Genomic DNA, 19,914 nt, shown 5'->3' on the forward strand with positions numbered 1-19,914 from the left:
TTTATTTCTGGGTCTTCTGTTCGATTCCATTGATCCACCATTCTGTTTCTATGCCAGTACCATGCAGTTTTTATAACTGTTGCTCTATAGTACAGCTTGAGATCAGGGATGGAGATACCTCCAGAAGATCTTTTATTGTAGAGGATTGTTTTAGCAATTCTCGGTTTCTTGTTATTCCATACGAAGTTGAGAATTTTTCTTTCCAGGTCTGTAAAGAATTGTGTTGGCAATTTGATGGGAATTGCATTAAATCTGTAGATTGCTTTTGGTAAGATGGCCATTTTTACTATGTTAATCCTGCTAAGCCATGAGCATGGGAGATCTTTCCATCTTCTCATATCTTCCTCTAATTCTTTCTTCAGAGACTTGAAATTTTTTTCATACAAGTCTTTGACTTGCTTGGTTAGGGTTACACCAAGGTACTTTATGTCATTTGTGGCTATTGTGAATGGTGTTGTTTCTCTAATTTCTTTCTCAGCCTTTTTGTCTTTTGTATACAGGAGTGCTACTGATTTTTTTGAGTTAATTTTGTATCTGGCCACTTTGCTGAAGGTGTTTATCAGCTGTAGGAGTTCCCTGGTAGAGATTTTGGGGTCACCCATATATACTATCATATCATCTGCAAATAGTGATAATTTGACTTCTTCCTTTCCCATATGTATCCCCTTGATCTCCTTCGACTGTCTTATTGCTCTAGCAAGGACTTCCAGCACTATGTTGAAGAGATATGGAGACAGTGGGCAGCCTTGTCTTGTCCCTGATTTCAGTGGGATTGCTTTAAGTTTCTCTCCGTTCAGTTTGATGTTGGATAGGAATGTTTTAAATAATATCCCTTTATGTCATTTTAATCAGTTCATGAAAAGTAAAAAGTAAAAAAAAAATATGGTTGATTAATTGAAGTATTCAACAAAAACAGGTTTTGAAAGAGAAAGATAAAATATGCCACTTTGAAAGAAAGAGACAGAGAGGGGAAAATACCTCTAGGTAGAGCTAGAAATACAGCATTTAATTACATCACTGGAAGAAGAATTAGAGGTCTTGGCACAATGTGTTTCAGTTGAACCTAAATGATAAATCTTACATTGTGATCAGCAGAGCTAATATGAAAACTACAATGTCTTACTATTAGTTATCTAGTGGAGTAAATCACAGAGAATTAAATTTTATTCCTACATTAATTATCTAGTGGAGTAAATCAGAGAATTAAATATATTCCAACATTTGTCACCATGATGCTTTGTGACCTTGATAATGCCACTTAACCTTCCTTTGCCTCAGCTCTCTCATCCATAAAAAGTGGAGGAAGTTGTACCTTTTGAAAGCATAAATATAGCCCATGGTTGATTGAAAAGTATTTTAAATATATTGCTACATAAACTCTGTTAAAATGCTGTACCAAGTATAAAAATGTTACTACAAGTATCATTATTTGAGCACTTTGTTCATTCTTACTTTGTTTAATTTTTTCAGTAAGTTTTTTTCTTTCTTAGTTCCTGAATGATCTCATTAAGTCTCACATTTAGTTAGAATTTTTTTCAAGATTGAACATTTGTCTATTTCATTCTCTTATTGTTGTTTCTAGTCCTAGAAATTATTTGTCTCACTAGTTGTCAATCACTTTGTTTAAAAATTTCTTTTATAAACTCATTAAACCTGTTTTGGCCAGAAATATGGATAAAAATGAAGTTATGTTGGACTAAAGAGATAGCTTAGAAGTCAAGAGCACTTGTTGCTTTTCCAGAGGACTCAAAGTTTCCAGCACTGACTCAGCGACACACAAGCATCTGCAACTCCTGTTCTAGGAGATCCACTACCTTTTACTGGCCTGCATAAGTACCAGGAACTCACAGACATACATGTAGGCAAAGTACCCAAACACATCACATACAAATGAATAAATTGTTTTTAAACAATGAAGTATTGCCATATCAATATTTCAGAAAGAATTTTATATGGTCCGTTCTTATTTTTTTAGAACAAACAAAATATATGCATCATGTCCGTACTATGAACAAATATTTCCCTAACTAAAAATTTTATAAAAGAGAGAGAGAGAGAGAAACAGAGAGACACACAGAGAGAGAGACAGACACACACAGATAGGCAGTCAGTGAGAGAAAGAGAGAGAGAGAATAATGTAGGCCGACTCCGGAGCTACAGTTTGTTGAACCTATTAGCAATGTTAGCCAATATTAATATTGCTTCTGTCATGTCCCACTACCCTTGCCCTGCCACTTCCCCTATACCCAACAATTTTCTGATCTTCAAAAACCTAGCAGACAATACCAAGATTTAAATTTGCAATTTTGAAATTATGCTTTTATAATTGATGTATATTTACCACAGGACATTTATTCCTGATGTCCAAGTAGATTTGATTACAATGATTTTGAAAATGTTTTTGATGCTAATGTTTTACAAAATTTGGATAAAAAATTGATTTTGTCACTGAATTAAAATATAGTTCACACTCCAAAATGGGAAGACATCAAAACAAATGAAACCTAGGCTAAGTTGAAATGTGTACAGCTCTTCATGATATGAGCCAGGTATTAAAAACTACATTTGAGATCCCTTTCAAATTTGAGAGGAAGCACTTTAGTACAAATAAAAGTCAATTGAAATTTATATTTGTGGAAATTAATTCGCAAATAAGATCAAGTTTCTACTGAACTGTGGATAACAAATTCATTACAAGTCACTCGAAACTGGAATGTCTGAAGGTCAAGGAAGAAAACCAGAGCGTCTACCTGTTTCTTCGCTGGTCTGTAGCAAACTGACTCCATGGTATAAGGTATGGTCCAATATCAAGTTTTTTCAGAGTTGTCTTTGAAGAATCAGTACCTCTTAAGCCATTGTTGGCAGGTCTTGTCTTTGTTTATTCTGATGCTATTTACATAGTTAGCCACTCTTTCCTAGATAACTTAAGCAACATCCATCTTAGAGGACCCATCTCTTCTCACTTGACATCCATCTTAGAGGAACCATTTCTTCTCATTTTTTGCCTTGTTTGTATCCTTAGTAGTTATTTATTGACCCCTTACCATGGGCAAAAATATTACACTGGATAATTGGAGAGAAGAATGATTTCTTTAGTAAATGTCTCCTGAAAACAATCTAGTGAATTTTTACAATATGGACTCATTGTCTCGGTGTGTATTCTGACCATGTTTTATAATTATAAAACCCAATACAGTATCAAAGATGAATAAAAGTAGCCAGTTGGTATTTGTTATACACATTCCTATAAATAGTGCAAAATAAACTGTAATTTGTTGCACAGTAACTGTTCAGTACACTAAAGTATTAGTAAACTGCTGACTTTGCCTCAGTCAAACACGTATTAAGCTGGAGACCTAAGTCAGGGTAGGCTCCTGGGAGGATATGCAGAAGACTCAAGCAGAGACTCCTAATAGCAGAGGTCACAGAAGAGAACATTCTCTAACTAGAGTAGTATCTTAGTAGAAGGAGGGGAACACCAATGCACCTACAAAAAAACTTCGATCTAAAATTTACCCTGCCTTCAAGATGCGCAGGGATAAAGATAGTGCAGATAGAGCAGAGATTGAGAGAACTGCCAACTGATGCCTGGCCCAACCAAAGACCCACCCTATTAGAAAGTGTGAACCCCTGACACTATGAAGGATATCCTGCTAAGCTTATAGACAAGAGCATGTCAGAGTTGTCTTCTAAGAGGCTATACCCAGCAGCACCTCAAAACAGATGCTGACACTCACAAGCAGACATTGGAGGATGTTTAGGGAGTCTTTTGGTATAGTAGGAGGAAAAAGAAAAGGATGTGGAGATTACAAGATCTCCACAAAAAGACCAACAGAGCCAACTAACCAGGGCCCAGAAGGGTTTGCTGAGACTGAAGAATCAACCAAGGACCATCCATGAACTGGACCTAGACCCCTTACAAAGATGTAGCAGCTTAGGCTTTAAGTGGATATTCTAGCAAGGGAAGTAGGGACTACATTGGACATGAACTCACTTGCCAGGTTTTAATTAGTTTCCCCAAGTGGGACTGTCTTTTCAGTATTCAGGGGAAGGTGAAGATGTCAAGGCTCAGTTCTGATGCAGCTTGATGATCTGAGGTAGATGGGAAAGGAAACTCCTATTTTCTGAAGAAAAGGGCAGGGGTTAAGAGGAGGGAGTGAGGGTCAGATTGGGAGGAAAGAAAGGATGGGGCTCTAACAAGGATGTAAAGTGAAAAAGTACATATAATTAAAAATATTTACCAATCTAGACTTCATAGTGGTGTAAATGTACATTTTATAGAGAACATATTCTGTGTACAGTGAATAAAGAACTTTTCATTTTTCAAGGCAGGGTTTCTCTGTGTATTCTTTGCCTGTCCTGGACTTGCTTTATAGAACGGACTTGTCTTGAACTCACAGAGATCATCAGTCTCTACCTCCTGGAGAGCTGGGACTACAGGCATCTGCCACCTCACATGGCTGAAAAAATAACTTTTATAATGTCGCAAAATGTTTTTAAATTCTTAGGTACTCAATAGAAATAAAGCTGGTCTTCTTTTTAATACCATCATATTTGAATTGTATCATATTCTTAATTTAGAACGATGTCAAAATCTAAAATCTGGAAAAAGGGGTTTTATAAAATTTTTTAAAATGTAGTAAAGTGCACAGAAATGAAGATGGGAAAATTATGGTTATTTTATCTGTGTTAACAAAATTTCAGTCTTCCTCAAATCATACAAAAAGCAAGCACAAGATCTGGGTACATCAATTTTGACTTCATTCATTTTTCTTTGTTGCTTTCATTTTTAATCAGGTTGAAAACACTTTTATGGATATATTTTCATAGAAAAATAAAAATTGGTAAGAGTATCAAAAGCTACAAAATTCCTGCTTGTATGTTCAGGAAAGAATGTGTATGTTTATCTAGGTGTGTGTTCATGTGCATGTGCACATAGATGTGTGTACGCTCCCAAAATTCAAAAGAAACAAAGTATTTTACCTACAAAAGTTTAAGAAAATTTAAAAAGTCTTATCTATTTCAGGACTATTAGGTTTAATGTGGATCATTGACCACATGAAACATTTTTTTCTATATCTACATTTTTGGACACAACTTTAAAAAGAGATAGCAATACATTTATGTTTTAATATAAGATAGTTTAATGTAAAGAATTTAAATATATGTCATTTGTCTATTTATATCAATAGAAATTTGACGGTTCTCAGCTTTTTGCTTGCCATTACTCTTCAAAAAAATTATTATATAGTACAAAATAGAAATCCATAAATAAAAATACAATAAAATACTATAATCATTAAGGATTATATAAAGGATTATATATATGGATTATATTATATATAAGGAAGATAGATAGATAGATAGATAGATAGATAGATAGATAGATGGATATAGATACAGATATAGATATAGATATAGATATAGATATAGATATAGATATAGATATAGATATAGATATATGTACATACAGCAGATATATATTGGGTATTCCTCCTAAAAAATAAGTGTTCACTTATTTTGGTACTTTTAATTTTATCAGACTTCCATCCTGACCCACCAATTTGGTCAGCTTCTTTTTATCCCATAGGCCTACTCAGCTCCTCAAAAATACTCCTTTCACATGTTGCTAAGTAAGGTGGCTTCATCTATCCCAGGCTAATAAAATCTTGCTTCTTTGACCTGCTATGTAGACATCATTCTGCCTCACCCATGGGGCCAGCAACTCCTAGATCTTGCCTCCAAATATTTCCAGATTTAATAGATCCTCTGTCATTTCTTACCATCAAACCTCAAATTAGGTGCTCTCCTTCCTACTCTATCAGCTTTCTGATTTTGTGTGATCTTCCTTTTCAGGACTCCCAGGTAAATTGAAAACACATTGGGATTCTAGCTTCCCCAGTCAGAAAGAGAGAGACAGAGACAGAGATAAAGACAGACACAGAGAGAGAACAATTTCTGGCCCAAATGTAAGGAAAGAGTAATACCTATGTAGCAATTAGTATGATGGTTGCTAAAACAAAACAGAACAAAACAAAAACTGTAGTAAAATTATGACATTATCTTGATCTCTCACTTCTAAGTATGTGACCAAAAGAAATAAAGTCATATAAAAGAGATACCTGAGTATATTCATGTTTATTTTGGGAATTAAAAAATCTTCTGCATACATAAGGTCAACAGTAGTTTTCCCTCCCTCCAATCATCTTTGACCACCCACATCCCCTCTTCTCCAGATCCATTTTTCCTCCATTTCTCTTTAGAAATGAACAGGCCTCTCATGTACATATCAACCAAACATGGCAGAGCATTTTACAATAAGACTAGGCACTTACCCTCATATCAAGGCTGGACAAGGCAACCCAGTAGTAGGAAGGGGAAAAAAGTCAGAGACAGCCCCTGCTCTAACTGTTAGAAGTCCCACAAAGAAATCAAGCTGCACAACCATAACATATATGCTAAGGACCTAGCACAGACCAATATAGGCGCCACAAGAATAGATTATCAAGAGGTAAGTGGATAAGCATGTATGGATGATATAAACACTCAACATATTTATATGCTTTCGCCATAATGGAGAATGAAGTCCTGTCATTTGCAAGAAAAGAAGTGGAAGTAGAAACCATCACATGGACTCTCTAGCCCGCTTTTCAAATGTTTCCCCTATGGATGGACTGTTTTGCCAAGCCACATGGGAAGAGAACACACTCAGCTCTGATAAGACTTGATGACCTAGGGTGGATGGGAAAGAAGGCTCCCCTTTGCTGAGGAATAAGAGGGAGGGAGGAGAAGAGAGAAAGAGGGTGCGACAGGGAGTTGAGGAGGGATGAGGTTAAGACCAGTGTATAAAGTAGTTAAATAAAGAGTAAATAAATTTTAAAAATGAATCTATTTAAAACTTGTAGAATATGTAAAACAGTATAACACAATTAAAATCTATGTAATTAAAAAGGAAAGATCAGTCAGAGATAGTATTGTACACTTTCTTTCCCAAGAAGAAATTATTTGAAAGTAGACTATTAGAAGATGAAAAAGAATAGCAGGTAAAAGTTGGAGTCAAGGGAAGTTTGTTCCTGATGAACGCATAATACAGCATGCATAAAAATGTTACAGTGAAACCTATATATTTACATAATTAATTTGTGCTAATCATAATAAATTGCAAACATTCTCTTGGATATTATGACTCAAGTATTCTTCATTTCCATATGGAGAAAATGAGAAGAATGTACAAATTAAGAAAGTATAGAAAATTGTAAAACAATTTAAGAGTAAAAGGTTCTACTCTACTGGGCACAGTGGCTCATGCCTGTAATCTCAGAACTCTGGGAGGCAGAGGCAGTCAGAGGCAGGTGGAGCTATGTTAGGTCAAGGCCAGCCTGGTCTACAAAGTGAGTCCAGCACAGCAAAAGCTACAAAGAAAAAAAAAAACTGTTTTGAAAAGCAACAACAAAACAGTTCTACTATTTGGTTTACCAAATATTCTTACATAAGTTTCTTATCAGTCAAGACACAGTTTCAAATACCTCATATAGTAGTATTTATAAACCTTGGTATTTCTAGAGAAAGAAAGTTATGTTTACCATGGATAAATTTTCCTTTTTTAAGAGTTAAGACAAAAAATTAATACTATTTTTATTCAGAATGTTAGTTTTAAGTACTTTTCTTTTTCTAAATAGTGTTTGGAAAAGCTAACTCAGTATACTTTATAAGATAAAAAGTGAACAAAAAATTTCAATATTTATTGTATATACAGCCATATTTTTCATTGGACTATTGAAAAGAATTGGAATAAAAGTGAAAATGCATTCCTCTGCATTTTTCTGTATACTTATTTATTACACACAGCCAAACCGCAAACCAAATGATTGCAAATCATACACATACTTATGATAGGTATATAATACACACCAGAGATTACATGAATGTTTACAGTTCAAATCTGTTTAAAATGTCTGTTTTATCAAAGATTTTACCCAAAATCATCTTACTTATGAAATGAATTTTTCCCTTGTCAGAATAATTGCTATTCAGTAAATGAGTTTCATGAAACAATGTAGCTTTGAGTCAAATTATATCATACTTCAGGATTTAAAAGAAATGAATTCTTATGTTATACATATATCTATCAAAATATATTTGTTCCCTATAGGAGAAAGCTATTTTACAAGAATTATTGAAGGCATGAAATGAAAGTTGTTAATGCTATGCTGTGCTCTAAATGTTTCACAAACATGACTCCCTTCCCCCACCAAAGTTATCAGGAGTTTCTTTCAGTAATAATGTGTACATATCTGCAATTTCTCATTTTTCCCTTGGATTCTCCTCTTTCTTCCATGAGGAACTTTTTACAAAAGTGAGTATTGTTGTAAATAAAAAATGATCATGAATATAATTCTCTACATAACTAAATTGCTGAACATTTCGACTTCTTTATTGCAAATTAATTGGATATGCATTACCTTCATTCATAAGATACTTGCAAATCCCTTGTAAAGCAAACTTCATCATCATCATCATCATTTTGCACATGAGTAAATTAACATTCTGAAGCTTTCAATAATGCAACTAGGCTTGGTAGCTTGGTAGCCGGTGATTTGTACATTTTTTTTTTTTAATCAGCAATGCTCTGATAGTATTCAGGTTGCTTTCTACATTAACAAGATAAGAGAATGATTTTTTGATCCCCTAAAAACTCAAATTGTAAAAACCATTTTGTCTGAAATTATGTTATTTTAAACTGTATGAGAGCATATATGTCATCTATATAATAAGTCAGTAGAAAAATGATTTATCTAATGTGCAACAGGACAGAAATACAAAGGTAAATCTCATGTATTCTATTTGATCACGCTAGAAATGTTTCTAAAAATGAATCCACTACAAAGTACAAGCATAATCTTCAAAATTGTAAACTCATTATTTCAAGTACTTTCAAAAGCTAACATTTCTATAATTCCTTAAACATATTATATTTAACCTTTCAAATGTATTTCAGCACAAGATGATTTAAAAACAAGGAGGAATAAATTTCATCTATAGGAATCCACTTAGCATTTGGTTCAGTGGTTCTTTCATTACTGAACTTGAAAAACATCAATATGCAGCTCTGAAGCTGACTCAAAAGGCAGTTTCTTTACTTACAAATGAAACACTGAAGACTGTGATTACCTGTAACAGTTAACTCGGTGGTTCTTCTCACAACAAAGCCTCCATATTTTAATTCACAGGTATAGTTTCCAATGTCATCTTCTTTGACTTCTCTTATGAGCAAAGTATCTCTTTTGAACACAATGTTTTGTCTCCATGTTTTTGTTCTACATTCCTATACAAACGACATAAAATTGGGTAGTGCACATTGTAAGGAAAAAGTAAAATAATTTTAAAACAATCAAACAATAATTTTGATTCCATTTATAAAATAAATGAATAAACAAAACCTCAACACAAGGTCTCCCATAGACCAAACTGGTCTTGAACTTGTGATGTAACTTAAATTAGGCCTGAAGTCCTAATTGTCCAGCCTCATGGTTGGACTATAGGCATGCACAACAATGCCTAATGCACAACAATAATTTATACTTTAAGATTCTCCAGAAGCTATGGTTTGGAATTAATACTAATTTACATTCTTTTTGTAAATTTAGAAATCAGGAAATCCTCTTGAATGTTAGTTTTAGGGTCACATTGACTTTTAATGGCGTTACCTCTATCATAGACACATATTGATTTGCTAGATACAGTACAAGGTTTATACCCATTAATAACATTCAATATCAAATCTAAATGAAAGTAATTAATAGGGGATTATTGTGAAAATTACTATACTGATATTAATAACAAAATTTAAAACGTATTATTAAATAAGCAGTGGATAATAGTTTTTTTCTTTATTAATTACACTTCATTCACTTTGTAGCCCCCCTGTGGTTCCCTCTCTCCTCCTGTCCCAATCCCTCCCTTCCTCCACCCTCTGAATGCATGCCCCTCCCCAAGTCCACTGATAGGGGAGGACTTCTTTTCCTTCCTTCTGATCCTAGTCAATTAAGACTCATCAGAAGTGGCTGTGTTGTCTTCTTCTGTGGCCTGGTAATGCTGTTTCCCCCTCAGGGGGAGGTAATTAAAGAGCGGGCCAATCAGTTCATGTCAGAGACAGTCCCTGTTCCTATTACAATGGAATCCACTTGGATACTGAACTGCCATGGGCTACATCTGGGCAGGGGTCTTAGGTTATCTCCGTGCATAGTCCTTGGTTTGAATAGCTTTATAGGAAGCATTTGTGTCCCAAAAATCTTTGAAAATATAATTGTTGCACTTATTAAAATATAAGCCTCTACATATTATATGCATTTTAATACTTCGAAGAAACAATTAACATTTATATACATTGTTAAATGCATATATATATATATACATTTATAGTCTATTATAACACAAAAATTAGTTTTCATTATTATATTTTTTCAAAGAAAGTTTGCTTTTATTGTTTCACTTGTGTACTCTTCTCCATCTCCTCTCTCATTCTTATGTTCTTACATGCTTTGTAGCCTCTTTTTTCATGTTACCTGTATTCATTTACCTTGACTATCTTAGTTGGCATTAGCAGCATTTCTTTTCTCTTGTTCTCATCTATCCAGTTTGATAATCTAGGCTCACTCTCAAAAACTCTTATTTCCACGTATAATAATATCAAAAGAATCTGCATATGTGAGAAAATGCAATTTTTTTGAGACTGGGTAAGTTCATTTAATATAATACTTTTTTTATTTCTCTATTTCCTTGGAGTTTTTTTTCTGTATTGTTGAACAGAAGTCCATTATCTATCTATCTATCTATCTATCTATCTATCTATCTATCTATCTATCTACCTATCTATCTCTCATGTCATCTGTATCCATTTATTTGCTGAGGGGAATCTATAATTGATTCATTTCCTACTGCTATGAAAATGCAGTAATAAAAATTGATATGTATGTATCTCTATGGTAAGATTATAAAAGTCTATGGGGCTATCCCAAGAGAGGTTTGGTTCTGTCATAGAATTCTATTTTTACCATTTTGAAAAAACTATATAAAGATTTCATAAGGGTTAAACTAGATTATGTTTTCATTAATAATAAATGAGGGTTCTACATTATAGAAATATTTTCTTATAAATGTCCATATTGATATTAACAGATGTACCAACTAATGATCTCTTGAACTGTAATGTCATTGGCTCAAGAGATTTCTGTTTTTGCCAAAACATTAATCCCTAGTCTGGGATTAGTACTAAAACTAATGGAAAGATGAAAAATTACTTTAATTTTTTGAAAGTATAGACAGGTAAAACTTTTGGCAAGTTAAAAATTTTAAAGTTGTAATATGTGGTTTAAGTATCAAGGTGACTGTGGCCTCAAGAATGAGGATGGTTAATGTTCTTTCTGCTTCTATTTAGTGGAATAAATTGAAGAGTATTGGTGTTAGTTCTTCTCTGAAGGTCTGGTAGAATTCTGGGCTGAAACTGTGAAAGACCCAACAAAGAAAGAGAACTTCAGAACAATCTCACTGATGAACATTGATTCCAATATACTCAATAAAATACTCCCAAACAGAATCCAAGAACACTTTAAAGATATCATCAATCACTACCAAGTAAGCCTCATCCCAGGCATGAAGGGGTGGTACAATATATGAAAATCCATCAGCGTAATCCACCATATAAAAAAACTAAAACAAACAAAAAAAGCACCTGATCATCTCCTTACATGGAAAAATCATTTGACAAATCCAACACCCATTCACGCTGAAAGTCTTGGAAAGATCAGGGATACAAGGAACATACCTAAACATAGTAGAGGCAACATACAGCAAGTCTATAGCTAATATCAAACTAAATGAAGAGAAACATAAATCAATCTCACTTAAATCAGGGACAAGGCAAGGCTGCCCACTCTCTCTGTATCTCTTCAACTTAGTACTTGAAGTCGTAGCTATCAGGGGACTTGGAAAGCTCCAGAGAGGAGATGAGGGAGGGAGGGTGGATTGGGAGGGATTGGGGAAGGGGGCTACAGCTGGGATACGAAGTAAATAACTTGTGATTAATATAAAAATAAAACATAAAAAAGCAATAATAAAACTAAAGGAGATCAAGGGGACACAGATTGAAAGGAAGAAGTCAAAGTATCACTATTCACAAATGATATGATAGTATACATGAGTGACCCCAAAATCTTATGAGATAGCACCTTCAGCTGATAAACACCTTCATCAAAGTGGTTGGATACAAAATTAACTCAAATAAATCATATACCTTCCTGTATAAAATGGACAAACCGACTGAGAAAGAAATTAGAACAACACCTTCCACAATAGTCACAAATAACATAAAGTACCTTCGTGTGACTGTAACCAAGCAAGTGAAAGACCTGTTTGAAAAAAAAAAAACAAAAACTTCAAATCGCAGAAGGAAGAAATTGAAGAAACAATCAGAAGATGGAAAGATCTCCCATACTCATGGATCAGTAGAATTAACATAATGAAAATGGCCATCCTGCCAAAAGCAATTTACATATTCAATGCAATTCCCATAAAATTACCAACACAATTCTTTAAAGACCTTGAAAGAACAAATTTTAATTTCATATAGAAAAAAATTAGAATAGCTGAAACAATTTTTATAATAAAATATCTTTTGACAGTATCTCCATCCTTGATCTCAAGCTGTACAATAGCAATAGTAATAAAAACTGGATTGGTACTGGCATAGAAACAGACTGTTGGATTAATGAAATCAAATTGAACACCCAGAGATAAACCCACACACCTAAGAATACTTGATTATTTACAGAGAAGCCAAAACCACACAATGGGAAAAAAAGATAGTATCTTCAACAATGGTGCTGGTCTTACTGGATGTCTACATGTAGAAAAATGAAAATAGACCCATATTTACCACCCTGCACTAAATTAAAGTCCAAGTGGATCAAAGACCTCAACATAAAAGGAGACACACTAAATCTGTGAGAAACAAAAGTGAGGAAGAGCCTTGACCTCATTGTCAAAGGAGAAAATTTTCTTAACAGAACACCAACAGCACAGGCTCCAAGATGAACAATCAATAAATGAGACCTCATGAAACTGAAAATCTTCTGTAAAGGAAAGGATACTTTCCTCAGAACAAAACGACAGGCTACAGACTGGGAAAGAATCTTCACCAACCATACATTTAACAAAGCGCTAATATCCAGAATACATAAAGAACTGAGGAAATTAAACAACAGAAAACCAAGTAATCCAATTAAAGAAATGGAGCTAAACAGAGAATTCTCAACAAAGGAAGATTGAATTGCAGAGAAACACATAAAGAAATGTTCAACGCCTTTAGTGATCTGGGAAATACAACTCCAAACGACCCTGACACTTCACGTTACACCTATCAGAATGGCTAAGATCAAAAACATAAGGGATGAGACATGCTGGAGAGTTTGTGGAGAAAGGAGAACCCTACTCCAGTTTCGGTAGGAAACGTAACCTTGAACAACTGCCTTGGCAATCAATGTGGCATTTTCTCAGCTCAGAGAGTTAGGAATAGTGCTACCTCAAGATCCAACTCTACCACTCCTGGTCATACATCTGAAAGAGGCTCAACCATGCAACAAGAACATTTGCTCAGCTATGTTCATAGCAGCTTTATTCATGATAGCTAGAATCTGGAAACAACCTAGAAGTCACTCAACTGAAGAATAAATAAAAAAAAAAAAACTGCAGTACATTTACACAATGTAACACTACTCAGCAATTAAAAACAAGGAAAGAATGAAATTTTTCAGGCAAATAGTGGGAACTAGAAAGATCATCTTGAGTGAGGTAATCCAGAAACAGAAAGACTCACATGGTATATACTCACTCATAAGTGTTTATTAGACTTATAATATAGGATAAACACACAAAAATCTATATTCCTAAAGAAGCTAAATAACAAGGAAGACTCTAGGGAAGATGCTCAATTTTCATTCAGAAGGGCAAACGCTATAATCTAGAGCAGGAGAAGACAAGGAAAAGGACAGGATTCTCCCACATAGGATCTCTGAAAGACTACTGATGGAGATATAGAAGCAGAGACTGAGACTCATAGCCAAACTTCGAGCAGAGTGTATGAACTTTTATGATAGAAGCAGGAGATAGAAAGGTCTGGAGGGGACAGAAACACCAAAAGGAGACCAAGAGGCCCAAAAATGCCTGGACCCTGGGGACCCTGCAGAGACTGATACCCCAACCAAGGACCATGTATGGAGAGGACCTAAAAAACCTGCCTAGATGTAGCCCATAGACTCAGTTTCCAAGTGGGTTCCCTAGCAAGGGGAGCAGGGGCTGTCTCTGGCATGAATTCAGTGGCAGGTTCTTTGTTTACCTCCTACTGTGGGGTGCAGCCTTGTGAGGCCACAGAGGAAGACAATGCAGCCAGTCCTGATGAGAACTGATAGGCTAGGGTCAGATGGAAGAGGAGGAAGACCTACCTTATCATTGGACTAGAGGAAGGCATAGGGGGAGAAGAGGGAAGGAAGATGGGACTGGGAGGAGACAAGGGAGGGGGCCATAACCAGGATACAAAGTGAATAAATTGTAATAAATAATGGGAAAAAGAAAAAAAATCATTGCCATAGTTCCCAACTTCAATGGGTCAATTTCGTAGCCATGGACAGCTTTATCTCTTTAATTTGTAAGTGACTGATTCATTGCCAGAGAAATTTATTCTTAGTGACAAAATAAGAATTGTTTATTAGCAACATGAAATGACTGATGCAATGATTCAGTCTTAGGCACCTGCACAAAAGGCAAGACATCTATTTTGCAGAAAAGTTGAATGATAAACCTGGGACCCAAACGACTAAAGCCTGCATATGTGCCTTGCAAACAGCCACTTATTAAACAGACAGAACTGAATCTTTCTTGGGTGGAAATATCTAGAGTCCCATTTGCAAAGAAGCCCCAAACCACTTACATTTTATTTTGATTCACTATGAATAGGTGTATGCAAAGTCTTACCCCAAGGAAACACGCATAGGTGACACAGTAATTAGAATCATCTTTTACTTCTTACAAATCCCTGAATTTTCTTGTATTTTTATAACTTATTAAATGAAATAAAGTTAACTCGTGGACAATTTCTGTCTGAACTCCAAAGAGAGATACTTGGGGCAAGACCAATAAAGGAAACTAAAACTGCCCCCTCCAGAAATGTATGTCTTTCACAAAAAAAAAGTGAGGTTAATTGGTGTGTTAGAATAACAACTATTCTTTTACTAATAATGAAAGTGCATGCTTAAGTTCAAAGTTGGTAAAATTGAGAAGTTAATTCCTAAACTGAGTCCTGTATATAGTGAATTATATGTCAATAAATTTAGACATTTGGTAACAACAATAAAAAATTAAGTATGTCCACCTCAGTGTTATATATACAAAGGAAATTATTTTAGTTGTCTTCTTTAATTTTTTTATTCTAATGAGAGCCAATAAGGTATTTATATATAAATTTGTTTGTGACCAGATGATAAAAAAAAAAAAAACAACCCTTCAGAGGCTTCCAAGATGGCGGCGGCTAGTGTGCAGCTTAGCTGAAGGGGTGAGGACCCTCAATGCGGAAATTGGTGAGTGAAGGGGCTGATAAAGCCAGAACAGAGTTATCTAGACTTCCAAGAAGAAAGAGACTAACCATGATCTGAGTCCATCTAGAATCAGGTCACGGCAAACTCCTCCTGGAGGAGACACCCCGAGAGGTGATCCCCAGGCACTTCCCGGCACCCAAAACCCTACTCCCTCTTCGGAGGAGGCAGGAGGCATCCAGCAGAATCTGCCACAGACCACATTGTCTGTACCACAGCCCCAGCGAGCACTGCAGCTCCCACCAAAAAAAAAAAAAAAAAAAAAATGAGATCGGGGCTGAGAAAACCCAATCCTTTCGGGCACTCCTCCCGAGAACCAGAATGCCGCCATAACTCTGCCGTGGCGGAGTGGAGGGAGAGAGAGGTGCACAGCAGCTTCAAAGCACCCGGACCCCAGTGCTGCCGGCTGCTCCTAGCAAACAAACTTCAGCTCGGGATCTGGGACTGTGGTCATTCAACACTTCCTGAGACTCTCCCGGGTCCAGTGCAGTAATATCTAGCACCAAGTCCTAACACCAGTGACCCAGTGACCCCCAATCCCTGGCAGAGAAACCCCGACTCAGGATCAGGACTGAGAAGTCCCAACCCCTTCTGTCACTCCCCTGAGAGTGCCACCATAAGCTTGCCCTAGCGGAGGGGAAGGTCAGAGGGGAAGGACAGAAAGGCGGCCTGCCTCAGGACACAGCACCCCCTCTCCAGCTCACTCAGTGGCCCCTGGCAGAGAAACACAAGTTCTGGATCTGAGGACACTCTACCCTAACTGGTACTCTCTCAGAATCAGCAAACATAGGTTCTACCTCCAGGCTGCTTCTGGCAGAGAGATCTGGGCCCGGGATCTGGGATTGAGAACACTCAACCTAATTCTTTCCTGCGCTACCCCGGGACCAGTCAACATAACCCCTCCTGGCAGAGGGAAAGGACAGAGGTAGCACACAGGAAAGGTGGACACCAACTCCTGGGGCCACAGTGCCACAGAGCTGACTATTAGCATACCTACACATTTTCTGCAGCAGGACCAAATCAGAGAGAAGAGAGCAAGGGGAATCCCTGAGCATTCAAACTGGTCCTACAATAGAGTGAGTGAGCCTTCTAGGAAGAATTTGCCCCAGATCCAGGGCCTCTCCACAGAAGCAACCAGATGAGATCCCTGCGACACACACCCCTAGTGTGGGCATCATAGGGATTCTTGGGATAGAGACCCCAACATTGAAGCCTCTGCCTTGCGGGTCCACCAGTGTAATCCAGGCAAACAATCCCTGGATCTCAGACAGAACTGCATAATAGTGGCCTGCAGGTCACTGCAATAGTCAGAGAATCCGTGCATGTGCCTGCCAAAAGCGCATGCAAATTGTGCCAGTGTCAAATTCCTTATTTAGGCAAAAGTGAAAACACAACCCACACTCCCAAACCAGTGAACCTCTTTCATCTTCCTGAAAAAACAGTCCAGAAAACAGAAAGAGATGATCTTAGCCCAAACTACAATCTCGAGGAACAACCAGTGAGGATTATAAATAACCAGATGGCTAGAGGCAGACGTAAGAACACACCCAACAAAAATCAGGACATAATGACCTCACCAGCAACCCCACAAAACAATGGACACTTCAATTCACTAGATATACAAGAAAACGACCTCAAAACTATGTTTCTCCAGCTATTAGAGGCCCATAGAGATGAAATGAACAAAGCCCTCAGAGAAATAGCCAAAGAAATCGAGGCGAACAAAGAGGAAACAAAGAGAGCTCTCAGAGAAATGACAACGAAAATTGAGGCAAACAAAGAAGAAATGAACAAAGCTCTCAAAAAAATGTCCACACAAATGAAAGCAAATATAGAAGAAAAAAACAAAGCTCTCATAGAAATACAGGAAATTATAGCCAAAGAAGTAGAGGCACAATTAGTGATACATAGAGAGGAAACGGACAAAAAAAACAGAAACTGTCATTGAAAAGCAGGAGTCCACATTCAAGCAGATGAAGGAAATGGTGCAAGACATGAAAACAGAATTAGAATCAATAAAGAAAACACAAATAGAGAAAAACCTGGAGCTGGAGAACATAGAGAAAAGATCAGGAACTGCAAAGTTAAGCATCACCAACAGAATACAAGAGATGGAAGAAAGAATCTCAGGAGACAAAAGATACACTTGCAGAAATTGACACGTCTCTCATGGAAAAAATAGAATCAGAAAAGTTCCAAACACAAAACATCCAAGAAATCAAGGACACCATGAAAAGACAAAATCTAAGAATAATAGGAGTAGAAGAAAAAGAAGACATCAGGTTCAAAGGTTCGGAAAAAATTTTCAAGAAAATTATAGAAGAAAACTTTCCCAACTTAAAGAAGGAGATGGCCATAAACATACAAGAGGCCTACAGAACACCAAGTAGACTAGACCAGAAAAGAAATTCTTCACGTCACATCATAGTCAAAACTCTGAACCTACAGAACAAAGAAAAAATTCTAAAATCAGTAAGAGAAAAAGGCCAAGTAACATATGAAGGTAGACCTATCAGAATCACACCAGATTTCTCAACAGAAACTATGAAAGCCAGAAGGGCCTGGACAGAAATCCTACAGTCCTTAAGGGACCACAGATTCCAACCCAGACTACTATACCCAGCAAAACTTTCAATCAACATAGATGGAGAATTCAAAATATTCCATGACAAAACCAAATTTAAACAACATCTACATAGTAACCCACCTCTACAGAAGTTAATAGAAGGGAAACTCCAAACCAAAGAAAACAACTACATCTAAGGAAACAGAGGAAATAGATAACTACACAACAAAAAAAAAAACAAAAGACTACAAGCAATGAAACTCAGTGACACCACCAACGCCACATCAAAAGTAAGTAACAATTGCTGGTCACTAGTATCTATCAACATCAATAGACTCAACTCCCCAATAAAAAGACACAGACTAACAGAATGGTTGAAGAAACAGGAACCAACATTCTATTGCATCCAAGAAACACACCTAAGCAAAAAGATAAACACTACCTCAGAGTAAAGGGCTGGAAAAATGTTTTTCCAGCAAATGGTTCCAGAAAACAAGCTGGGGTAGCCAACCTAATATCTAATAAAATAGACTTTCAACCCAAGTTAATAAAAAAAGTTAAGGAGGGCCACTATATTCTCATCATAGGAAAAATCCACCAAGACATCACAATTTTGAATATCTAAGCCACAAATACAAGAGCACCTACATTTGAAATGAAACAATATTAAAGCTTAAATCATACATTGATCCTAATACCTTAAGAGTGGGAGACTTCAACACTCCACTCTCACCGAGGTACAGATCAACTATACAGAAAACAAATAGGGAAATAAAAACACTTACAGAGTCCCTAAATCAAATGGACATAATAGACATCTATAAATCTTTCCATCCAAATTCAAAAGAGTACACGTTCTTTTCAGCACCTCATGGAACCTTCTCCAAAATAGACCATATAGTTGGTCATAAAGCAAGCCTCAACAGATACAAAAAGATTGAAATAATCCCTTTATTCTATCTGACCACCATGGACTAAAGCTGGACCTTAACAACAACAGAAATAACAAAAAGCCAACACACACATGGAAACTAAACAACTTATTACTCAATGACAGCTGGGTTAAGGAAGAAATAAAGAAAGAAATTAAAGACTTCCTAGAATTCAATGAAAATGAAGGCACAACATAACCAAATTTATGGGACACATTAAAAGCAGTGCTCAGAGGAAAATTTATAGCACTAAGTGCCTTCAAGAAGAAATTTGTAACATCACATACAAGCACCTTAACGGCCCAACTGAAAAACCTAATAAAAAAAGAAGCAGATACAAACAAGAGGAGCAGACGGCTGGAAATAATCAAACTCAGGGCTGAAATCAATCAATTAGAAACAAATAAAACTATTCAAAGAATCAATGAAACAAAACCTGGTTGAGAAAAATCAACAAGATAGACAAACCCTTAGCCAAACTAACTAAAACGCAGAGAGGAACCATCCAAATCAGCAAAATCAGAAATCAAAAGGGTGACATAACTACAGACACTGAGGAAATTCAAACAATCATTAGGTCATACTACAAAATCCTATATGTAATAAAATTTTAAAATCTAAATGAAATGGACAATTTTCTTAATAGATTACATCTTCCAACATTAAGTCAAGATTAGGTAGAAAGTCTGAATAGACCTATATCTCCCAAGGAAATTGAAGCAGTCATTAACAGTCTCCCCTCCAAAAAATACCCTGGGCCAGATGGTTTCAG

General features: G+C 36.2%; 1 protein-coding gene across 1 annotated transcript in view; it reads right to left on the minus strand.

Moving 5' to 3' along the window:
* The window catches only part of Il1rapl1 (interleukin 1 receptor accessory protein like 1), a 944,588-nt gene that overhangs the window by 783,037 nt on the left and 141,637 nt on the right, over positions 1-19,914 (minus strand). Inside the window, exon 4 of the mRNA XM_055597800.1 lies at positions 9,172-9,325. Within this exon, the coding sequence (XP_055453775.1) occupies positions 9,172-9,325 (154 nt within the window). The remainder of the gene's footprint in view (positions 1-9,171; positions 9,326-19,914) is intronic.

This window comes from Psammomys obesus, unplaced genomic scaffold, assembly GCF_907164565.1.
Source record: "Psammomys obesus unplaced genomic scaffold, mPsaObe1.curated_primary_1811, whole genome shotgun sequence".
In the NCBI taxonomy this organism is placed as follows: Eukaryota; Metazoa; Chordata; class Mammalia; order Rodentia; family Muridae; genus Psammomys; species Psammomys obesus.